Below are 23,780 nucleotides of genomic sequence, written 5' to 3' on the forward strand. Positions count from 1 at the left end.
TCTTATCTCTATTTCAGAGAGCTGTATATAAATCTAAATTTTAAAATATATAAGAAAGAACACTTTTCCAAAAGGGATAATACTGACTTGAGTTATAAATAATTTTTATTTGTTCTTTAATCATTCTAGCTGTTATGACATATACATACGCATTATCAGTAAACATATATACGATCATATTCAGTTGTTACATACATTCTATGTAGCACTAAGTGAAATCCATCAAAATCAACTATTTATATATAATTATTCTATATCTATTCCTTCTTTATTAACTATTAGCTATAGCAATATAAAATAAAAAAATTCGGTAAAAGCAAAGGCAGTCCACGATATAATTCAATTAATATTTGTAAAATAAAATTGCATACACACAATCCGTGAAGTAATTTTTATTAATAAACCTCCAATTTTAATTTACTTTTTCCATTTAGTAGAAAGTTTCTCATTCTCTTTTTGATAAGTGCAAAAATCAGCGATATTGCATATTTAAAACTATTAACTATTAAGAATTAAGTTGAAAAATAACAAATTTTTTTGTCACACTTTATTCGTATAAAAATTATATATGCACATTATTTAACCAAATATGTGATATGAAAATGAAATTATCATTTGTGTTGATAAATATCGTGCGACAAATTTAATCAGGAAAAATTAGATCCGTATCTTTCAAGTTATCGATGATCCATTTGTTAAATTTTTGTTCGGGCGTAAAATACTCTTTCTTATTGTTCGTTGTTCCTTGTCCGATAAATAATTCGGGTTTCATTTGTGCACCAGGTGCTGGTTGGTTCACCATAGGATTCTTGCGGAAATTTTCAATATTTAAATGCTCCGCTAATTTAGCGATTTCTTCATGATTGTAGGTTTTGCCGTAGAATGCGGTGACTTTTTTAATGTTTTCGACTAAATTCTGTGTGCAAAAGAGATAAGATAAACTATAAATTACATAATATTTTTAAATCATAAACATAATATAATACCTTTATTTTCAGAGGCGCGTTATTTTTGTTATAAATATGATTTCTGGAATTTATAATTTAATATATTTAAATTCTCGAGATATTAGAATGAAATTTAAAAAATGTTTAATAAATCGTTAAATAAATCAAAGTGAAAATCTTAATAAACAACAACCGAAATAAAATTATATTGTTTTGTGTAGAAAATGAAAATGTGCGCACCGATTCTCTTTATTATACTTCAGATATTATTTTCTTAAATTTATGATTTTTTTTTGCAAACCTTTGTCACATCTTCATAGAAAAGAAATAAAATATTTGGTTTGTGTCTAATCGCCCAAGTCAATTTTACATGCTCCCAATATGAAGACATAATCGCTGAAATTATGGAAGAGATATAAATTAAGAAATATAAATAAAATATATAATCGGAAAATAGATAAAAATAGATTATATTAATTAAGAAAATCGATCGCGAAGCTTTACAAAACTTACTGTGATTGTTCATGAAATCATTACACAACTGTTCGAAGGTTCCCTGGTACTGGATCTGTTTGAAATCTTTTAGAAAATTAAACCACGAAACGACCAAATTTTTTGGATTTCTCGCGATGCTGATAATCTAGGGATAAAAATAACACTTCCGAAAAAATTTATTCGTAAATTGCATTATTCGACACACACATACACACACTTACTTTGCAATCACTGTTTGCGACTGTCGGCAGTAGTTCGAAAGGAAGATGAGTCTTGATGAAACGTGGTGAAAGCTGATTTTGCACAAAGTTCCGAAATTGATGAGATTTTTCTAATTAGAATGACACCAAACATGATATAAATTGGATGAATTTTATTAAAAATGTAATTAAAATTTTAATTATTAAGTAATGAAAAATTATCCGATTTATGTCGTGTTTGGTGTCATTTTAATCGCTAAAATTTTATTAATCCATTAAAATTATTTTCAAACCGATAAAATGTAAATTAAAAGTTTTAGTTTTTATGTATAAAATGTTTTCAATCGTGATTATTGTAGATAAGGAAAGATTCCCGTTGTCGTCAGAGCGAAAACGAATAAAGAACAAGCGAGATGACGTATCATCAATGATGAAATTAAATGACATTAAAATGATATCAAACACGACATAAATCGAGTAATTTTTAATTATATATGTAATTTTAATTATTTGTTCAGTGAAGAATTATCCAATTTATGTTGTAATTGATGACATTTTAATCTCAAAAATCTCATTAATTTAATAAAATTATAGTATATTTAAAAATATGTAATATAAAATATAAAATGTTTAATGCAAGAAAACCATTTATTGTCACATAAATAAAACAAATAGAAAAATAAATAAAATAAAAAATAATGATAATAATGAGAGAGAGAGAAATACGAGGGCGGTCCGATAAGTACTTAGCCTCACCGCCCGATGGTGCCAGTATCACAAGAGAGATTTACTATCGTGTAGTACATTCTCGTAGACGGCTACTGTCAAAATTTCAACCGAATCGGACTCGTAGTTTTGTTTTGACCGCGTGTGGGAGCGAGCGTGTCCACGGATTTTAGAAAAATGGAAAAAGAGCAATATCGGTCGGTGATTCGATTCTTGTTTTTGGAAGGGAAATCGCGCAGCGAAATCAAAGAGCGCTTGGATGCTGTGTACGGTGACTCTTCTCCTTCGATGGCGACCGTCAAAAATTGGTTTAACGAGTTTCAACGTGGTCGCACGTCGGTTTTTGATGAGCCACGCTCAGGTGCCCCGAAAATGGCTACCACGGAGGATAACGTGACAAAAATCCACGATCTCGTATTGGCAGACCGCCGATTGAAGGTGCGCGAGATAGCTGAAACAGTGGGCATCTCAAAAGACCGCGTGGGTCATATCCTGCATGAAATTTTGGGCATGAGAAAGCTGTCGGCGCGATGGGTGCCGCGTTTGCTCACTCCGGACAACAAGCGCAACCGTGAGACCATTTCAGAGCAGTGTTTGACGCTGTTTAAGCGCAATCCGAAGGAGTTTCTGCGTCGTTTCGTGACCGTCGACGAAACACGGATCCACTGGTACACACCAGAGACCAAGGAACAGTCGAAACAGTGGACTTCACCCGGCGAACGTGCTCCGAAGAAGGCGAAGACCGTCCTATCGGCCGGAAAGGTGATGGCCACAGTTTTCTGGGATTCACAAGGTGTGATCTACATCGACTACCTGGAGAAGGGCAAAACGGTCACAGGGCTCTACTATGCCGAATTATTGGGCCGATTCGACGCCGAATTGCAGAAAAAACGGCCCCATTTGGCGAAGAAAAAAGTGCTCTTCCACCATGACAACGCACCGGCTCACACCTCCGCCGTCGCCACGGCCAAATTGGTCGAATTGCACTACGAACTGCTGCCCCATCCATCGTATTCTCCAGATTTGGCCCCGTGCGACTTTTTTTTGTTTCCAAACTTGAAAAAGTCACTCGCCGGGCAGAAATTTGAGTCGAATGAGGAGGTCATCGCCGCGACGGAGGCCTACTTTGCAGACTTCGAGAAAACGTATTTTTCAGATGGGTTAAAGAAGTTGGAGCATCGCTGGGTCAAGTGTATCGAGCTAAAAGGAGACTATGTTGAGAAATAAATCGCCACTTTTCCAAAATTTTCGTTTTTCTTTTGTAGGCTAAGTACTTATCGAACCGCCCTCGTATATACTAAATAATATATATATTATATAAATTTTAAAAAAATATATATTAATAATAATCTCTAAACAATGTTTTAAAGAGATTATTCAAAATATTCAAATACGATAATTATATATATAGATATATGTATTTTTTAAATTTGTATATTATTTTAATTTTAATTTTTTTAATTTAATTTATTTATTAATAATTATTAATATTATTATTGTTTTATTATAATTATATTATTTTTATATATTATTTTTTTTATTTATATTAGTGTCATTATATAGTTTATATTCAACATAATTATAATAATTATATATTCATATATAAATATAATGAGATAGGAATTTGGTAAGGTAAAGTCGGTAAAATGTTCTTGTTAGTTATCCTCCGTATACAGGTTGGAGAGAATAACTAATATAATCATTACCGACCGTATGACGGGCCCACCGAGCCCATTTGGTAGAGACAGAAATTTACCAGGGCTGACCGTCTTTACTAGTACCTAGTCGGTGATTATGAGAATATACGAAAAATAATATACTATAAGAGATATTAAAAGTACATTCTGAGAATATACGAGAATATACAAAAAATAATATACTACACAAGATGTTCTGATAATATCCTGTGAATATACGAAAAATAATATACTACACAAGATATTATAGAGATGTTCTCAGTATATTACGTACAGTACGTACATTCACAGAATGAATATAGAATATTCGTACGATATCATGTGCTGTGTGGGTATTTAATATATGTAATATATATAAATATATATGTATAAATACAAATATATATAAATATTTAAATTTTATTCATTTGTTTCGAGTGAGAAATCTTTCTTCCAAGACGCTAAATAAATCGCATTCCGTGATATTATCCGCCGCTGTCATTTTAGATGCCTCATCCGTGTCAATAGACATTTCACTCCTCTCACTCTTTGTGTTTCACCCCCGTCATGCTCCATCCAGGTATTTCTTACATCCATGGTAAACACTCTATAATGGACAGCGAAAGCGCAAGATAGTAAACATATTCTTGTTGAAAAATATTGTATATAAATTATATTTGTTATATGTACCTTTTGCATTTGCTTCTAAATTGCTACTTTATGCAATTAAATTTTGAAAATTATTGACGATCCTGCAAATTAAATACTAGGCGGTATATATACTGGGTTATTATCCTTCAAAGATATTCGTTCACCTATGTAAGAAATACGAGTGCGTATAAATATCTATTTATTTTGTTTCTTATAAAAAAATCTATTTAATTTTTAATAAATATTTACTTTTTGTTGGCAATCGCTGGTCAGTAAAATAGGATTTGCGAAATTAATCAACCAAAACTAGCCAGTAATTAATTTTTATTCAGAAATCCACAATGGGTTTCGACCATGTGGTTGTGGTCCTTTTCAAGTGAAAACACTAAAAAATTTGTATTTTAAAGATTCTACATATGTCATTATAAACAAAAACGCTTTTTGGAAAAATTACGACAACACACAGAATTATTATGGAGATCAACCTACTTACATGAATTTAGTCGTAGTTAGATCTCATTATAAAGAGTAATCGTTAGAAGTTTTATAAAATGTATAAGTCAAAAAATTGAAAGTGCGAGAAAGCAATCAACATATTCCGAAAGGGGATCGTCACAGTCTGATAACTTTTTCGTTAGCTTGTTTCATACGACCTTTATTCTTCTGTTATATATATCGTTTAGATTTTCTGTATCCTTTTGAAAGTTTATGTTGTTTTGTTTTTTAATAAAAAACATTTCTGCTATCTCTCTCTTTCTTACATGTTTTTCGGTGTGTAAAATATTATAGTTATTCCAATCAAAGTCATGATCGAATTCCGACCGATGTTTGCTTATAACAGAATGCGACGTATGATGTAATTTTATATTGTTACAATGTTCCTTTACTCGCGTATTAAGATGTCTCTTTGTTTGCCCTATGTATGAAGCCGAGCAGTCATTGCAATTTATTTTATAGACGACGTTAGTCGCGCGATCGCTAGTCAAGACATCCTTGCCACATTTAAGCCGGTATTCATAGTCCGATCTTAAGATCATCTTAATTTAAGATTGTCTTAAGTCTAGTTTGTAGTTGACTTAAGATCCCATTCAACCAATCAAATGGCTGCGTAGCATCCATTGATGATCTTAAATATAAGGACTATGAATACCGGCCATAATAACGGTGTTTAATTTTTTGGGTAATCTATAGATCGTATTCAAGCCAAATTTCCTTAGAGAATGTGAGATATTATCACTAATATCTCTTACAAATGGTATCGAGATGTAAGGTGATTCATTTTTGTTATCTTTCTCTAAAGACTGTGGCGTATCATCACTGTCATCACTAAAACGCCTGGTGCTGAGCTTCCAAGAATTATAATTATATCCGTCTGCGTCAATTAGCTTTTTGTTATACTTTAAAAATCTAATTCTTTTATGTAAATACCGTTTTATGATTTCGTTGGGAAAGCAATTATTCTACTATCAGATGAGCGTTTGCATCGAAGAAATTTAGAAATAATCAAAAAAGTACTATTGAATATATAACTTGAAAAAGTTATCAGACTGTGACGATCCCCTGTCGGAATATGTTGATTGCTTTCTCGCACTTTCAATTTTTTGACTTATACATTTTATAAAACTTCTAACGATTACTCTTTATAATGAGATCTAACTATGACTAAATTCATATAAGTAGGTTGATCTCCGTAATAATTCTGTGTGTTGTCGTAATTTTTCCAAAAAGCATTTTTGTTTATAATGACATGTAGAATCTTTAAAATAAAAATTTTTTAGTGTCCCCACTTGAAAAGGACCACAACCACATGGTCGAAACGTTGTGGATTTTTTAATAAAAATTAATTACTGGCTAGTTTTGGTTGATTAATTTCGCAAATCCTATTTAATTTTTATTATTAATTGTGCATTTGTTTACCTGCCCAATAACATAATGGTGGTACGATTTTACGGCCTCTTGAACTAATTGCGGTATGCAATAGATCCAATGAAATTCCATTTTTATTGATGTGTGCGTGAAGTAGACTATTATTTTCTTTTCTTGGCTGTGAGGGCGATGAATTATCCATATTCTTGTTGTGTGGAAAATTAAAGTATATTCTATATATTTGGCACTTAGTTGTTCTTCTGCGACATTGTGGACAAGTTTTCGATCTGCAACAATATATAATATACTTAACAATATATGAATATGTCACTGATAATGAGATCAGATTTTATTTCAAAACTAGCTTTTCGGCCCGCGCGAAGCGCAGGCCTCAAAGTTTTTACCCAACACTGACCTCGCTATTATTAGTTTTCACACAATTTTTCATTTTACAAAATCTCTTTGTAAACAACATTTGTCGTAAAAGAGTTTGGATTTTTTTAATGTTTCAAATTTTTCGGGGAGTGCGCAATGTGGTTTTTATAAGTTTCACACCCCTACCCACGCACCCATCCACACACTCATAAAGGAGGATGTTAAAAGATTACCGATTTTGGCCCCCAGAAATATTAGTAAAAGCAATAGTGTTTTTTTGTAGATTTTGATCTCCTAAATATGATAAAACCATAAAAAAATTTTTGGGGCTTGGGGAACACTCTGAAAATTGAGCAAGAACATAGTATTTATAGAAATTTTAATTATATATGGAGCTACCTTACAAAACACATCTGTGTGAAAATTTTTTTGAGAGAGGAATGGGAAGAAAGTGTATTTTATAGAAACAGATTCTCTTTCTCTCTTGCGCACGCTTCATCGCTCTTTATTTTTCTTTTATTCTCTTTCCTAGCGTTTTGCAAATTATATGTATGTGGTAAGATTTCGTAAAAATTAATCAATAAATATGTGAGTACGTGGGTGGGTGCGTGGGTGGGTGGATGGGGGTGTAAAACTTAAAAAGACAACCTAGTAGCCATCTTCAAAAAATTTGCGAAATTTTAGTTAAATATGTGGTTCTGGAAACGTGATACGTTTGATTGTGAATTACGCGTGAAATTAATATAATTAATACTTAATTGTGCAAAAGGATTTTCACTCATAAATTTATGAGTTCAACTATTATATTCAATAATATTTTGATTGACTATACAGATTGATAAATCCTTTTGCACAATTAAAGTATTAATATTAACAAACCGGGGACGCTCAATAATTTCAGGTAAAAAACAATCTGTATAGCCAATAAATAGATTTATAGTCGAATCTCTATCGGTAAAGCAGGCAAACTCGTCGGAGTTCGTCTTAATATGAGTTCAACTACTAATATTTTGATTGACTATACAGATTGATAAATCCTTTTGCACAATTAAAGTATTAAGGCTCCTGGGGACTCGCCGTAGCCATGTTGGATTGTGACGTCAGAAGCGAGAAACCACACGTTGAAAATTCTTGCGAATTATTTTTAAATAAAAAGATATTTCGATGAAACAACACTATGAATCTCTTTGGCATACTTATAAAATTTACCGAAGACTATCCTTTTCTCTTGACAGTCAATCGACAGCCGTAAAATAATGAAACATTTACTTACATTAGACTTTGACATGTGGAATGACTGCGCATGTGCAAAGATCAGACTAGGCCTCATATTACAGTCATTTTACAGCTGTTGATTGATTATAAAAGGAAAAAAAGAGTTTTCGGTAAATTTTATAAGTGTGCCAAAGAGATTTGTAGTGTTATTTCATCGAAATATCTTTTTATTTAAAAATAATTCGCAAGAATTTTCAGCATGTATTTTCTCGCTTCGACGTCACGATTCGGACATGGTCGGCGAGTCTGCAGGAGCCTTAATATTAACAAACCGGGGACGTTCAATAATTTCAGGTCAAAAACAATCTATATAGCCAATAAATAGATTTATTAATATAAAGGAAATAGATATCACATTTTCTCTAATAATTTTTTGTTTTTCTATGCATTTTATAGTAAAAGTTTTACCTTTGGAGCCATTGACTCAAGCATACGTAGTGGAAAACGTGTCCACAGTGCGTGAAAAACATCTTATTAGACGAGAGATTTATTTTGTTCCTACATATCAGACACATTGGATTCATTTTAAACAAAATATTGCGCTAATTAATAAGCCAAATCATCTAAAGAAAGAGAATTTTAATAAAAATTTTGAGAATGTGACGGCAACAAATCCCCTTTCTAAAAGAGCTGTCAAATTAAACCAGTGAAGGAAGTCGCACGAACGAAGCAAGCGCGTAGCAACAAGATAGCCAATCAGCATGTATTTTCTCGCTTCGGAAAAGCGACATGTTATTGACATTGTCAATAACATGTCGCTTTTCCGGAAATGTACATACATATTCATATATATGCATAATCATAAATGTACATACATATTCATATATATGCATAATCATAAATGTACAAACATATTCATATATATGCATAATCATAAATGTGCATACATATTCATATATATGCATAATCATAAATGTACATACATATTCCAGATGCGTACTACCTTTGAATATGGAAAATTCTTAATAGTATGAATAACCCTGGGCTCTAAATCTAATAACACAGCTCGTGGTACGTAATGCTCATCATCTGCTTGATAAAAAAAGACATCCTTTCTATCCGTTCCCTCTATTGCATAATCTTCCAAGATTCCTTCTGGGCTGATTCCATGCTCTGTGCATAATCTTTTCCAAAACTCAAATCCAACTATAAATAAAATGTATAAAAATATATAAATTTTATTCTAAGAAAGAAAATATATAAGTTTTATTACAAATTATAATAAAAGAGAAATTTTAAGTTTGTAAAATTGAGGCATAATGTAAAAAAAAAGACGATAAAGATATTCGTTATTTTCATATTTGCAAGTGTTTGGAAATATCGTAGCATTTGTATCAAAAAATTATAAAACGTATGAAAAGGATTTATATTATATGAGACAAAATAACATGTAATACTTTGATTGCCACATTGGCCAAGCTGCAAAGTTATCACCTCGCTTGGCATTTTAACGTTCTAACAATTCAAATATAAATCACTATATTTTCTTGATGCTTTTCTTATGCTTTCAGTGGTTTACTGTTTCTGCTGATCATGATATTGTTTTTTTCTTTTGACCTTTTAAAGTAAATGCTTTCAGTCTGTACAGACTATCTCGCACTTTTATTATTAGAATATTACTAGAATATTACAAAGCACACGCATTACATTTCTTTCTTTATGGTATTATTTAAATAAATTGCAATTAAAAATCCCAAACTTAGAAGAAAGAAATGCTTTTGTCAATGCATAAAAGTAAAATTATATACTGATAAATATAAATATGCACATTCTATTTTTAATTTACGAATTTATCACATAAAATTTTGCATTACTATAAGGTTCCACTGATCTCTTTGTAAAACATATTCTTCTAACTTAAATACATAAAACAGAACATAAACATAAATGTACGTACATATTCATATATATGCATAATCATAAATGTACATACATATTCATATATATGCATAAACATAAATGTACATACATATTCATATATATGCGTAAACATAAATGTACATACATATTCATATATATGCATAATCATAAATGTACGTACATATTCATATATATGCATAATCATAAATGTACATACATATTCATATATATGCATAAACATAAATGTACATACATATTCATATATATGCATAATCATAAATGTACATACATATTCATATATATGCATAAACATAAATGTACATACATATTCATATATATGCATAAACATAAATGTACATACATATTCATATATATGCATAAACATAAATGTACATACATATTCATCTATATGCATAATCATAAATGTACATACACATTCATATATATGCATAAACATAAATGTACATACATATTCATATATATGCATAATCATAAATGTACATACATATTCCAGATGCGTACTACCTTTGAATATGGAAAATTCATAATAGTATGAATAACCCTGGGCTCTAAATCTAATAACACAGCTCGTGGTACGTAATGCTCATCATCTGCTTGATAAAAAAAGACATCCTTTCTATCCGTTCCCTCTATTGCATAATCTTCCAAGATTCCTTCTGGGCTGATTCCATGCTCTGTGCATAATCTCTTCCAAAACTCAAATCCAACTATAAATAAAATGTATAAAAATATATAAATTTTATTCTAAGAAAGAAAATATATAGGTTTTATTACAAATTATAATAAAAGAGAAATTTTAAGTTTGTAAAATTGAGGCATAATGTAAAAAAAAAGACGATAAAGATATTCGTTATTTTCATATTTGCAAGTGTTTGGAAATATCGTAGCATTTGTATCAAAAAATTATAAAACGTATGAAAAGGATTTATATTATATGAGACAAAATAACATGTAATACTTTGATTGCCACATTGGCCAAGCTGCAAAGTTATCACCTCGCTTGGCATTTTAACGTTCTAACAATTCAAATATAAATCACTTTATTCTCTTGATACGAAAAAACCACACACAACTGTATAGGCTGCTTTCAGCAGAGGAAATGGCTCAGTGAGTGCTTTATGTTATGCTTTCAACGGTTTACTGTTTCTGCTGATCATGAGTGTTATTGTTTTTTTCTTTTGACCTTTTAAAGTAAATGCTTTCAGTCTGTACAGACTATCTCGCACTTTTATTATTAGAATATTACAAAGCACGCGTTACATTTGTTTCTTTATGGTATTATTTAAATAAATGTACATACATATTCATATACATGCATAAACATAAATGTACATACATATTCATATATATGCATAATCATAAATGTACATACATATTCATATATATGCATAAGCATAAATGTACATACATATTCATATATATGCATAAACATAAATGTACATACATATTCATATATATGCATAAACATAAATGTACATACATATTCATATATATGCATAAACATAAATGTACATACATATTCATATATATGCATAATCATAAATGTACATACATATTCCAGATGCGTACTACCTTTGAATATGGAAAATTCATAATAGTATGAATAACCCTGGGCTCTAAATCTAATAACACAGCTCGTGGTACGTAACGCTCATCATCTGCTTGATAAAAAAAGACATCCTTTCTATCCGTTCCCTCTATTGCATAATCTTCCAAGATTCCTTCTGGGCTGATTCCATGCTCTGTGCATAATCTCTTCCAAAACTCAAATCCAACTATAAATAAAATGTATAAAAATATATAAATTTTATTCTAAGAAAGAAAATATATAGGTTTTATTACAAATTATAATAAAAGAGAAATTTTAAGTTTGTAAAATTGAGGCATAATGTAAAAAAAAAGACGATAAAGATATTCGTTATTTTCATATTTGCAAGTGTTTGGAAATATCGTAGCATTTGTATCAAAAAATTATAAAACGTATGAAAAGGATTTATATTATATGAGACAAAATAACATGTAATACTTTGATTGCCACATTGGCCAAGCTGCAAAGTTATCACCTCGCTTGGCATTTTAACGTTCTAACAATTCAAATATAAATCACTTTATTCTCTTGATACGAAAAAACCACACACAACTGTATAGGCTGCTTTCAGCAGAGGAAATGGCTCAGTGAGTGCTTTATGTTATGCTTTCAACGGTTTACTGTTTCTGCTGATCATGAGTGTTATTGTTTTTTTCTTTTGACCTTTTAAAGTAAATGCTTTCAGTCTGTACAGACTATCTCGCACTTTTATTATTAGAATATTACAAAGCACGCGTTACATTTGTTTCTTTATGGTATTATTTAAATAAATGTACATACATATTCATATACATGCATAAACATAAATGTACATACATATTCATATATATGCACAATCATAAATGTACATACATATTCATATATATGCATAAGCATAAATGTACATACATATTCATATATATGCATAAACATAAATGTACATACATATTCATATATATGCATAAACATAAATGTACATACATATTCATATATATGCATAAATGTACATACATATTCATATATATGCATAATCATAAATGTACATACATATTCCAGATGCGTACTACCTTTGAATATGGAAAATTCATAATAGTATGAATAACCCTGGGCTCTAAATCTAATAACACAGCTCGTGGTACGTAATGCTCATCATCTGCTTGATAAAAAAAGACATCCTTTCTATCCGTTCCCTCTATTGCATAATCTTCCAAGATTCCTTCTGGGCTGATTCCATGCTCTGTGCATAATCTCTTCCAAAACTCAAATCCAACTATAAATAAAATGTATAAAAATATATAAATTTTATTCTAAGAAAGAAACTATATAGGTTTTATTACAAATTATAATAAAAGAGAAATTTTAAGTTTGTAAAATTGAGGCATAATGTAAAAAAAAAGACGATAAAGATATTCGTTATTTTCATATTTGCAAGTGTTTGGAAATATCGTAGCATTTGTATCAAAAAATTATAAAACGTATGAAAAGGATTTATATTATATGAGACAAAATAACATGTAATACTTTGATTGCCACATTGGCCAAGCTGCAAAGTTATCACCTCGCTTGGCATTTTAACGTTCTAACAATTCAAATATAAATCACTTTATTCTCTTGATACGAAAAAACCACACACAACTGTATAGGCTGCTTTCAGCAGAGGAAATGGCTCAGTGAGTGCTTTATGTTATGCTTTCAACGGTTTACTGTTTCTGCTGATCATGAGTGTTATTGTTTTTTTCTTTTGACCTTTTAAAGTAAATGCTTTCAGTCTGTACAGACTATCTCGCACTTTTATTATTAGAATATTACAAAGCACGCGTTACATTTGTTTCTTTATGGTATTATTTAAATAAATGTACATACATATTCATATACATGCATAAACATAAATGTACATACATATTCATATATATGCATAATCATAAATGTACATACATATTCATATATATGCATAAGCATAAATGTACATACATATTCATATATATGCATAAACATAAATGTACATACATATTCATATATATGCATAAACATAAATGTACATACATATTCATATATATGCATAAACATAAATGTACATACATATTCATATATATGCATAATCATAAATGTACATACATATTCCAGATGCGTACTACCTTTGAATATGGAAAATTCATAATAATATGAATAACCCTGGGCTCTAAATCTAATAACACAGCTCGTGGTACGTAACGCTCATCATCTGCTTGATAAAAAAAGACATCCTTTCTATCCGTTCCCTCTATTGCATAATCTTCCAAGATTCCTTCTGGGCTGATTCCATGCTCTGTGCATAATCTCTTCCAAAACTCAAATCCAACTATAAATAAAATGTATAAAAATATATAAATTTTATTCTAAGAAAGAAAATATATAGGTTTTATTACAAATTATAATAAAAGAGAAATTTTAAGTTTGTAAAATTGAGGCATAATGTAAAAAAAAAGACGATAAAGATATTCGTTATTTTCATATTTGCAAGTGTTTGGAAATATCGTAGCATTTGTATCAAAAAATTATAAAACGTATGAAAAGGATTTATATTATATGAGACAAAATAACATGTAATACTTTGATTGCCACATTGGCCAAGCTGCAAAGTTATCACCTCGCTTGGCATTTTAACGTTCTAACAATTCAAATATAAATCACTTTATTCTCTTGATACGAAAAAACCACACACAACTGTATAGGCTGCTTTCAGCAGAGGAAATGGCTCAGTGAGTGCTTTATGTTATGCTTTCAACGGTTTACTGTTTCTGCTGATCATGAGTGTTATTGTTTTTTTCTTTTGACCTTTTAAAGTAAATGCTTTCAGTCTGTACAGACTATCTCGCACTTTTATTATTAGAATATTACAAAGCACGCGTTACATTTGTTTCTTTATGGTATTATTTAAATAAATGTACATACATATTCATATACATGCATAAACATAAATGTACATACATATTCATATATATGCATAATCATAAATGTACATACATATTCATATATATGCATAAGCATAAATGTACATACATATTCATATATATGCATAAACATAAATGTACATACATATTCATATATATGCATAAACATAAATGTACATACATATTCATATATATGCATAAACATAAATGTACATACATATTCATATATATGCATAATCATAAATGTACATACATATTCCAGATGCGTACTACCTTTGAATATGGAAAATTCATAATAGTATGAATAACCCTGGGCTCTAAATCTAATAACACAGCTCGTGGTACGTAACGCTCATCATCTGCTTGATAAAAAAAGACATCCTTTCTATCCGTTCCCTCTATTGCATAATCTTCCAAGATTCCTTCTGGGCTGATTCCATGCTCTGTGCATAATCTCTTCCAAAACTCAAATCCAACTATAAATAAAATGTATAAAAATATATAAATTTTATTCTAAGAAAGAAAATATATAGGTTTTATTACAAATTATAATAAAAGAGAAATTTTAAGTTTGTAAAATTGAGGCATAATGTAAAAAAAAAGACGATAAAGATATTCGTTATTTTCATATTTGCAAGTGTTTGGAAATATCGTAGCATTTGTATCAAAAAATTATAAAACGTATGAAAAGGATTTATATTATATGAGACAAAATAACATGTAATACTTTGATTGCCACATTGGCCAAGCTGCAAAGTTATCACCTCGCTTGGCATTTTAACGTTCTAACAATTCAAATATAAATCACTTTATTCTCTTGATACGAAAAAACCACACACAACTGTATAGGCTGCTTTCAGCAGAGGAAATGGCTCAGTGAGTGCTTTATGTTATGCTTTCAACGGTTTACTGTTTCTGCTGATCATGAGTGTTATTGTTTTTTTCTTTTGACCTTTTAAAGTAAATGCTTTCAGTCTGTACAGACTATCTCGCACTTTTATTATTAGAATATTACAAAGCACGCGTTACATTTGTTTCTTTATGGTATTATTTAAATAAATGTACATACATATTCATATACATGCATAAACATAAATGTACATACATATTCATATATATGCATAATCATAAATGTACATACATATTCATATATATGCATAAGCATAAATGTACATACATATTCATATATATGCATAAACATAAATGTACATACATATTCATATATATGCATAAACATAAATGTACATACATATTCATATATATGCATAAACATAAATGTACATACATATTCATATATATGCATAATCATAAATGTACATACATATTCCAGATGCGTACTACCTTTGAATATGGAAAATTCATAATAGTATGAATAACCCTGGGCTCTAAATCTAATAACACAGCTCGTGGTACGTAACGCTCATCATCTGCTTGATAAAAAAAGACATCCTTTCTATCCGTTCCCTCTATTGCATAATCTTCCAAGATTCCTTCTGGGCTGATTCCATGCTCTGTGCATAATCTCTTCCAAAACTCAAATCCAACTATAAATAAAATGTATAAAAATATATAAATTTTATTCTAAGAAAGAAAATATATAGGTTTTATTACAAATTATAATAAAAGAGAAATTTTAAGTTTGTAAAATTGAGGCATAATGTAAAAAAAAAGACGATAAAGATATTCGTTATTTTCATATTTGCAAGTGTTTGGAAATATCGTAGCATTTGTATCAAAAAATTATAAAACGTATGAAAAGGATTTATATTATATGAGACAAAATAACATGTAATACTTTGATTGCCACATTGGCCAAGCTGCAAAGTTATCACCTCGCTTGGCATTTTAACGTTCTAACAATTCAAATATAAATCACTTTATTCTCTTGATACGAAAAAACCACACACAACTGTATAGGCTGCTTTCAGCAGAGGAAATGGCTCAGTGAGTGCTTTATGTTATGCTTTCAACGGTTTACTGTTTCTGCTGATCATGAGTGTTATTGTTTTTTTCTTTTGACCTTTTAAAGTAAATGCTTTCAGTCTGTACAGACTATCTCGCACTTTTATTATTAGAATATTACAAAGCACGCGTTACATTTGTTTCTTTATGGTATTATTTAAATAAATGTACATACATATTCATATACATGCATAAACATAAATGTACATACATATTCATATATATGCACAATCATAAATGTACATACATATTCATATATATGCATAAGCATAAATGTACATACATATTCATATATATGCATAAACATAAATGTACATACATATTCATATATATGCATAAACATAAATGTACATACATATTCATATATATGCATAAACATAAATGTACATACATATTCATATATATGCATAATCATAAATGTACATACATATTCCAGATGCGTACTACCTTTGAATATGGAAAATTCATAATAGTATGAATAACCCTGGGCTCTAAATCTAATAACACAGCTCGTGGTACGTAATGCTCATCATCTGCTTGATAAAAAAAGACATCCTTTCTATCCGTTCCCTCTATTGCATAATCTTCCAAGATTCCTTCTGGGCTGATTCCATGCTCTGTGCATAATCTCTTCCAAAACTCAAATCCAACTATAAATAAAATGTATAAAAATATATAAATTTTATTCTAAGAAAGAAACTATATAGGTTTTATTACAAATTATAATAAAAGAGAAATTTTAAGTTTGTAAAATTGAGGCATAATGTAAAAAAAAAGACGATAAAGATATTCGTTATTTTCATATTTGCAAGTGTTTGGAAATATCGTAGCATTTGTATCAAAAAATTATAAAACGTATGAAAAGGATTTATATTATATGAGACAAAATAACATGTAATACTTTGATTGCCACATTGGCCAAGCTGCAAAGTTATCACCTCGCTTGGCATTTTAACGTTCTAACAATTCAAATATAAATCACTTTATTCTCTTGATACGAAAAAACCACACACAACTGTATAGGCTGCTTTCAGCAGAGGAAATGGCTCAGTGAGTGCTTTATGTTATGCTTTCAACGGTTTACTGTTTCTGCTGATCATGAGTGTTATTGTTTTTTTCTTTTGACCTTTTAAAGTAAATGCTTTCAGTCTGTACAGACTATCTCGCACTTTTATTATTAGAATATTACAAAGCACGCGTTACATTTGTTTCTTTATGGTATTATTTAAATAAATGTACATACATATTCATATACATGCATAAACATAAATGTACATACATATTCATATATATGCATAATCATAAATGTACATACATATTCATATATATGCATAAGCATAAATGTACATACATATTCATATATATGCATAAACATAAATGTACATACATATTCATATATATGCATAAACATAAATGTACATACATATTCATATATATGCATAAACATAAATGTACATACATATTCATATATATGCATAATCATAAATGTACATACATATTCCAGATGCGTACTACCTTTGAATATGGAAAATTCATAATAATATGAATAACCCTGGGCTCTAAATCTAATAACACAGCTCGTGGTACGTAACGCTCATCATCTGCTTGATAAAAAAAGACATCCTTTCTATCCGTTCCCTCTATTGCATAATCTTCCAAGATTCCTTCTGGGCTGATTCCATGCTCTGTGCATAATCTCTTCCAAAACTCAAATCCAACTATAAATAAAATGTATAAAAATATATAAATTTTATTCTAAGAAAGAAAATATATAGGTTTTATTACAAATTATAATAAAAGAGAAATTTTAAGTTTGTAAAATTGAGGCATAATGTAAAAAAAAAGACGATAAAGATATTCGTTATTTTCATATTTGCAAGTGTTTGGAAATATCGTAGCATTTGTATCAAAAAATTATAAAACGTATGAAAAGGATTTATATTATATGAGACAAAATAACATGTAATACTTTGATTGCCACATTGGCCAAGCTGCAAAGTTATTACCTCGCTTGGCATTTTAACGTTCTAACAATTCAAATATAAATCACTTTATTCTCTTGATACGAAAAAACCACACACAACTGTATAGGCTGCTTTCAGCAGAAGAAATGGCTCAGTGAGTGCTTTACGTTATGCTTTCAACGGTTTACTGTTTCTGCTGATCATGAGTGTTATTGTTTTTTTCTTTTGATCTTTTAAAGTAAATGCTTTCAGTCTGTACAGACTATCTCGCACTTTTATTATTAGAATATTACAAAGCACGCGTTACATTTGTTTCTTTATGGTATTATTTAAATAAATGTACATACATATTCATATGCATGCATAAACATAAATGTACATACATATTCATATATATGCATAATCATAAATGTACATACATATTTATATATATGCATAATCATAAATGTACATACATATTCATATATATGCATAAACATAAATGTACATACATATTCATATATATGCATAATCATAAATGTACATACATATTCCAGATGCGTACTACCTTTGAATATGGAAAATTCATAATAGTATGAATAACCCTGGGCTCTAAATCTAATAACACAGCTCGTGGTACGTAATGCTCATCATCTGCTTGATAAAAAAAGACATCCTTTCTATCCGTTCCCTCTATTGCATAATCTTCCAAGATTCCTTCTGGGCTGATTCCATGCTCTGTGCATAATCTCTTCCAAAACTCAAATCCAACTATAAATAAAATGTATAAAAATATATAAATTTTATTCTAAGAAAGAAAATATATAGGTTTTATTACAAATTATAATAAAAGAGAAATTTTAAGTTTGTAAAATTGAGGCATAATGTAAAAAAAAAGACGATAAAGATATTCGTTATTTTCATATTTGCAAGTGTTTGGAAATATCGTAGCATTTGTATCAAAAAATTATAAAACGTATGAAAAGGATTTATATTATATGAGACAAAATAACATGTAATACTTTGATTGCCACATTGGCCAAGCTGCAAAGTTATTACCTCGCTTGGCATTTTAACGTTCTAACAATTCAAATATAAATCACTTTATTCTCTTGATACGAAAAAACCACACACAACTGTATAGGCTGCTTTCAGCAGAAGAAATGGCTCAGTGAGTGCTTTACGTTATGCTTTCAACGGTTTACTGTTTCTGCTGATCATGAGTGTTATTGTTTTTTTCTTTTGATCTTTTAAAGTAAATGCTTTCAGTCTGTACAGACTATCTCGCACTTTTATTATTAGAATATTACAAAGCACGCGTTACATTTGTTTCTTTATGGTATTATTTAAATAAATGTACATACATATTCATATGCATGCATAAACATAAATGTACATACATATTCATATATATGCATAATCATAAATGTACATACATATTTATATATATGCATAATCATAAATGTACATACATATTCATATATATGCATAAACATAAATGTACATACATATTCATATATATGCATAATCATAAATGTACATACATATTCCAGATGCGTACTACCTTTGAATATGGAAAATTCATAATAGTATGAATAACCCTGGGCTCTAAATCTAATAACACAGCTCGTGGTACGTAATGCTCATCATCTGCTTGATAAAAAAAGACATCCTTTCTATCCGTTCCCTCTATTGCATAATCTTCCAAGATTCCTTCTGGGCTGATTCCATGCTCTGTGCATAATCTCTTCCAAAACTCAAATCCAACTATAAATAAAATGTATAAAAATATATAAATTTTATTCTAAGAAAGAAAATATATAGGTTTTATTACAAATTATAATAAAAGAGAAATTTTAAGTTTGTAAAATTGAGGCATAATGTAAAAAAAAAGACGATAAAGATATTCGTTATTTTCATATTTGCAAGTGTTTGGAAATATCGTAGCATTTGTATCAAAAAATTATAAAACGTATGAAAAGGATTTATATTATATGAGACAAAATAACATGTAATACTTTGATTGCCACATTGGCCAAGCTGCAAAGTTATTACCTCGCTTGGCATTTTAACGTTCTAACAATTCAAATATAAATCACTTTATTCTCTTGATACGAAAAAACCACACACAACTGTATAGGCTGCTTTCAGCAGAAGAAATGGCTCAGTGAGTGCTTTACGTTATGCTTTCAACGGTTTACTGTTTCTGCTAATCATGAGTGTTATTGTTTTTTTCTTTTGATCTTTTAAAGTAAATGCTTTCAGTCTGTACAGACTATCTCGCACTTTTATTATTAGAATATTACAAAGCACGCGTTACATTTGTTTCTTTATGGTATTATTTAAATAAATGTACATACATATTCATATGCATGCATAAACATAAATGTACATACATATTCATATATATGCATAATCATAAATGTACATACATATTTATATATATGCATAATCATAAATGTACATACATATTCATATATATGCATAAACATAAATGTACATACATATTCATATATATGCATAAACATAAATGTACATACATATTCATATATATGTGTAACGTCCCGTCATTTTCGCGAAACCATACTTTTGCGCGCTACTGTTTTTCCTGCGCCAATACTTAAAATTTAAGGATAATTAATGATTTTCCTCTTTACATATAATTGTTTAGACTAAAATCAAGCATTTATATTATTAATTACTAACCATACCAAATCTAGGGTCTCCAGTTATCTAGTTCTAACTAGCCGCTACCAGGAACTAGCGATCCGACCAATCAAACGTCATCCGAGACCCCTGAGCGTATACTTCAACTAACCAGTTATTATTAAATGAAACTAACCCTTAGCAATAAGAATATATTTTAATCATGACTAACCCACTTATATATGAATATTCAATATTAATTAAACAATATAATAATATTATTTATGGAATCAGAAACATAATAACTTGTCGAACTTTTACTTAACAATTTAAGACTTATAATAATGAGTTTTAGAAGTATTTTAATCACTGACAGAATTATTATGAGGAAGGTTCCATAAATCCTTATCTTGCGATGCATTGTAACGACAAGCCTGCGACAAGCATTCGATGAATTACTAAAAGTGTTCAAACACTTAATATTTTAAGATTTCATCCGCAATTATATTTACGAAGCCTTATTTCAGTCATTAAATGATTTCGATAACAAACCCAAGATTATTAAGATTTATTGAGTAAATTATTAAATGAAGAGACTTATAAATAAGGCCCAAGTGGATATAATTAAAGAGAATATTTTATTATAGAATTAAGTCAAACGAGAACAAGAAAGTCTCGATATTACGTTATGGAATCATAATTCTATAATTTAGAAATAACTTAATCTTACCCTATTGCATTAAACTCAAGTTTTATTATAAATTATCAATCATTAAAAATTCCAATTAATAACATAAAATAAATTATATAAGAAATGATTCCATAAACGTACAAATGAATATTTGGCGAACTACAAGAAACTTTAACATGCATCTATGCGCAGACCCCTCTAAAATCAGCTCACAATCAGCAAGTAATTAAGTGCCGATCGTAGGTGACAAGCCGCTTCCGTCCGTTATCTCCCTCGCGTTATCGGATGCTAGCGTTCAAACCACAAAAGAATAATAAATTAGACACTTCTTGGAATCGTCGCTCCTCATCTCAAGCTCACCGCCTAACTTCGATATCCGGTCCAGATTATCTAAAACTCGTAAATTGATAGTTGACACCTAGAGCGTTCGCTCCTGCGGGTCACCGTATCGTGACCTCTTAGTACAATTTATTGTGACATATTCCAAGAAAACGTCTTTCTTAGAAATCCCCACCAAAAGGGAATTGCACACGACACTCAGATTTTTCTCGATTTGATATAAACCCTTAATTCTTAACTTCATGGCGGCATACCATCATTAGCATCTCACCGTAACTCTACGGCATCTCATTATCGAGATCCCCCCGTAGCTCTACAGTACATAATTTCTGTAGCCTTACGATACTCTGTATAAAGTCACGCGTTTGCCGTCAACTGCGTCGACATACTCAAATTGTTAGTCGCGCATAGAATTATAAAGTAAAAGTTAAATAAAGAACTCTTGTGCTTCAAAACTCGAATACGTTGATTTTGCTAAACATCCCGCGACCGAGGTCCTAGAGAAGGGAAGAAGGCGAACGAGCGTATTACGATCCACTGCCTGAAGTTCACAGTCTATCACAAGGTAAGTACTTATAATTACCCAGACTATTTAACACGCCAATTTTAATTCTAAGTTACGTTAGACTGACAATTCTCTTTCAATCACTACCTTCTCCTAAAACAAATAAACGAAATCCACTGTTAAGCATTGCATGCAGCTAACAGTTTCCCGTTGTCAATCGGTATTTATCAAATTAGAATCTAACTACCTTTCCATAATTTATTCAAGGTATCAATATCAGAAACTAGCAATATTAACGTGTAGAAACAGTACTCTTGATATCACTCGGACGTCGTCCAATCCACATTTTACCTCTAGCCGTTGGACGTACCTTTCGTAAGTCCATACGACTCTCTACCATTTCCTCAGCATCCCGTCGTTGTCGAGCACCCAGCGATAGTGCCTGGTGACAAAGCTCCCCTCAACACCCTGCGTTATTTCCATCGTCGACGATAGGCATCCTTCGTATGCCCGAAGACAACTTCTCATTACCTTCTCTCGCCTAATAATATCGATAACAAGAGACAATATATCGCGTAAGAATTCTTAAATAGAATTCTAGAATTAATTTCGCTCTGGACGTGGTCCAATCCTCATTTTACCTATAGTTGCAACGCATACTTTTACCGTAGGCACAAGCAACTTTCTGCCATTTCCTCAACTTCCTTTCGTTGTCGAGCACCCAGCGATAGTGCCTGGTGACAAAGCTCCCATCAACACCCTACGTTATTTCCATCGTCGACGACAGGCATCCTTTGTATGCCCGAAGACATTCTCCTTAACCATCGACCTTCCTTTTGAATTCATATTTAAAACCAAATGAATAGACGTATCGGATATTGATATCTCACTCTCTCTAGTTCCCCTTCATGTTATCTCACGATAATCCTTATCTAACTCATTATAAATATATTATTCTCATCATTGCCTCTACCAATTAATTCAAATGCTACCCAGATCTACTGAATTAGACGTCCAAGGATTAACAAACGATGATGCAAATTCAATTATAAATATAATTATCGGGCTACTAACTGACGTTTTAGAAGGAACTATTGATATCGAT

The 23,780-nt window shown here is 30.2% G+C and overlaps 2 protein-coding genes and 1 long non-coding RNA gene across 4 annotated transcripts; all 3 read right to left on the reverse strand.

The window, feature by feature from the left end:
- Nucleotides 1-643: 643 nt before the first annotated feature.
- Nucleotides 644-1,426, reverse strand: LOC145934310 (luciferin sulfotransferase-like). The gene is made up of 2 exons (XM_083034675.1): nt 1,249-1,426; nt 644-916 (listed from the first exon to the last, which is right to left on the reverse strand). The coding sequence occupies exons 1-2, from the start codon at nt 1,336-1,338 to the stop codon at nt 644-646; spliced, it is 363 nt and encodes a 120-aa protein (XP_082890801.1). The 5' UTR covers nt 1,339-1,426.
- Nucleotides 1,427-4,415: 2,989 nt separating this feature from the next.
- Nucleotides 4,416-8,913, reverse strand: LOC145933548 (uncharacterized). Of its 2 annotated transcripts, none has more exons than XM_083033345.1 (4): nt 8,620-8,913; nt 6,613-6,848; nt 4,735-4,796; nt 4,416-4,651 (listed from the first exon to the last, which is right to left on the reverse strand). In XM_083033345.1, the coding sequence occupies exons 1-3, from the start codon at nt 8,733-8,735 to the stop codon at nt 4,771-4,773; spliced, it is 378 nt and encodes a 125-aa protein (XP_082889471.1). In that variant the 5' UTR covers nt 8,736-8,913; the 3' UTR covers nt 4,416-4,651; nt 4,735-4,770. The 2 variants fall into 2 exon arrangements, with proteins under 2 accessions (XP_082889471.1, XP_082889470.1); XM_083033344.1 differs by having other exon boundaries at nt 4,735-4,859.
- A 2,731-nt stretch (nt 8,914-11,644) lies between these two features.
- LOC145934015 (uncharacterized) lies at nt 11,645-21,109 on the reverse strand. The gene is made up of 10 exons (XR_014424973.1): nt 21,035-21,109; nt 20,059-20,261; nt 19,063-19,265; nt 18,067-18,269; nt 16,999-17,201; nt 15,931-16,133; nt 14,863-15,065; nt 13,795-13,997; nt 12,727-12,929; nt 11,645-11,867 (listed from the first exon to the last, which is right to left on the reverse strand). It is a non-coding gene; the product is annotated as an uncharacterized LOC145934015 (long non-coding RNA).
- Nucleotides 21,110-23,780: the final 2,671 nt, after the last annotated feature.

The sequence above is a fragment of the Prenolepis imparis genome, unplaced genomic scaffold (genome assembly GCF_030444845.1).
Source record: "Prenolepis imparis isolate NDT839.2.m4 unplaced genomic scaffold, iyPreImpa1.0 SCAF_3, whole genome shotgun sequence".
Classification (NCBI taxonomy): domain Eukaryota; kingdom Metazoa; phylum Arthropoda; class Insecta; order Hymenoptera; family Formicidae; genus Prenolepis; species Prenolepis imparis.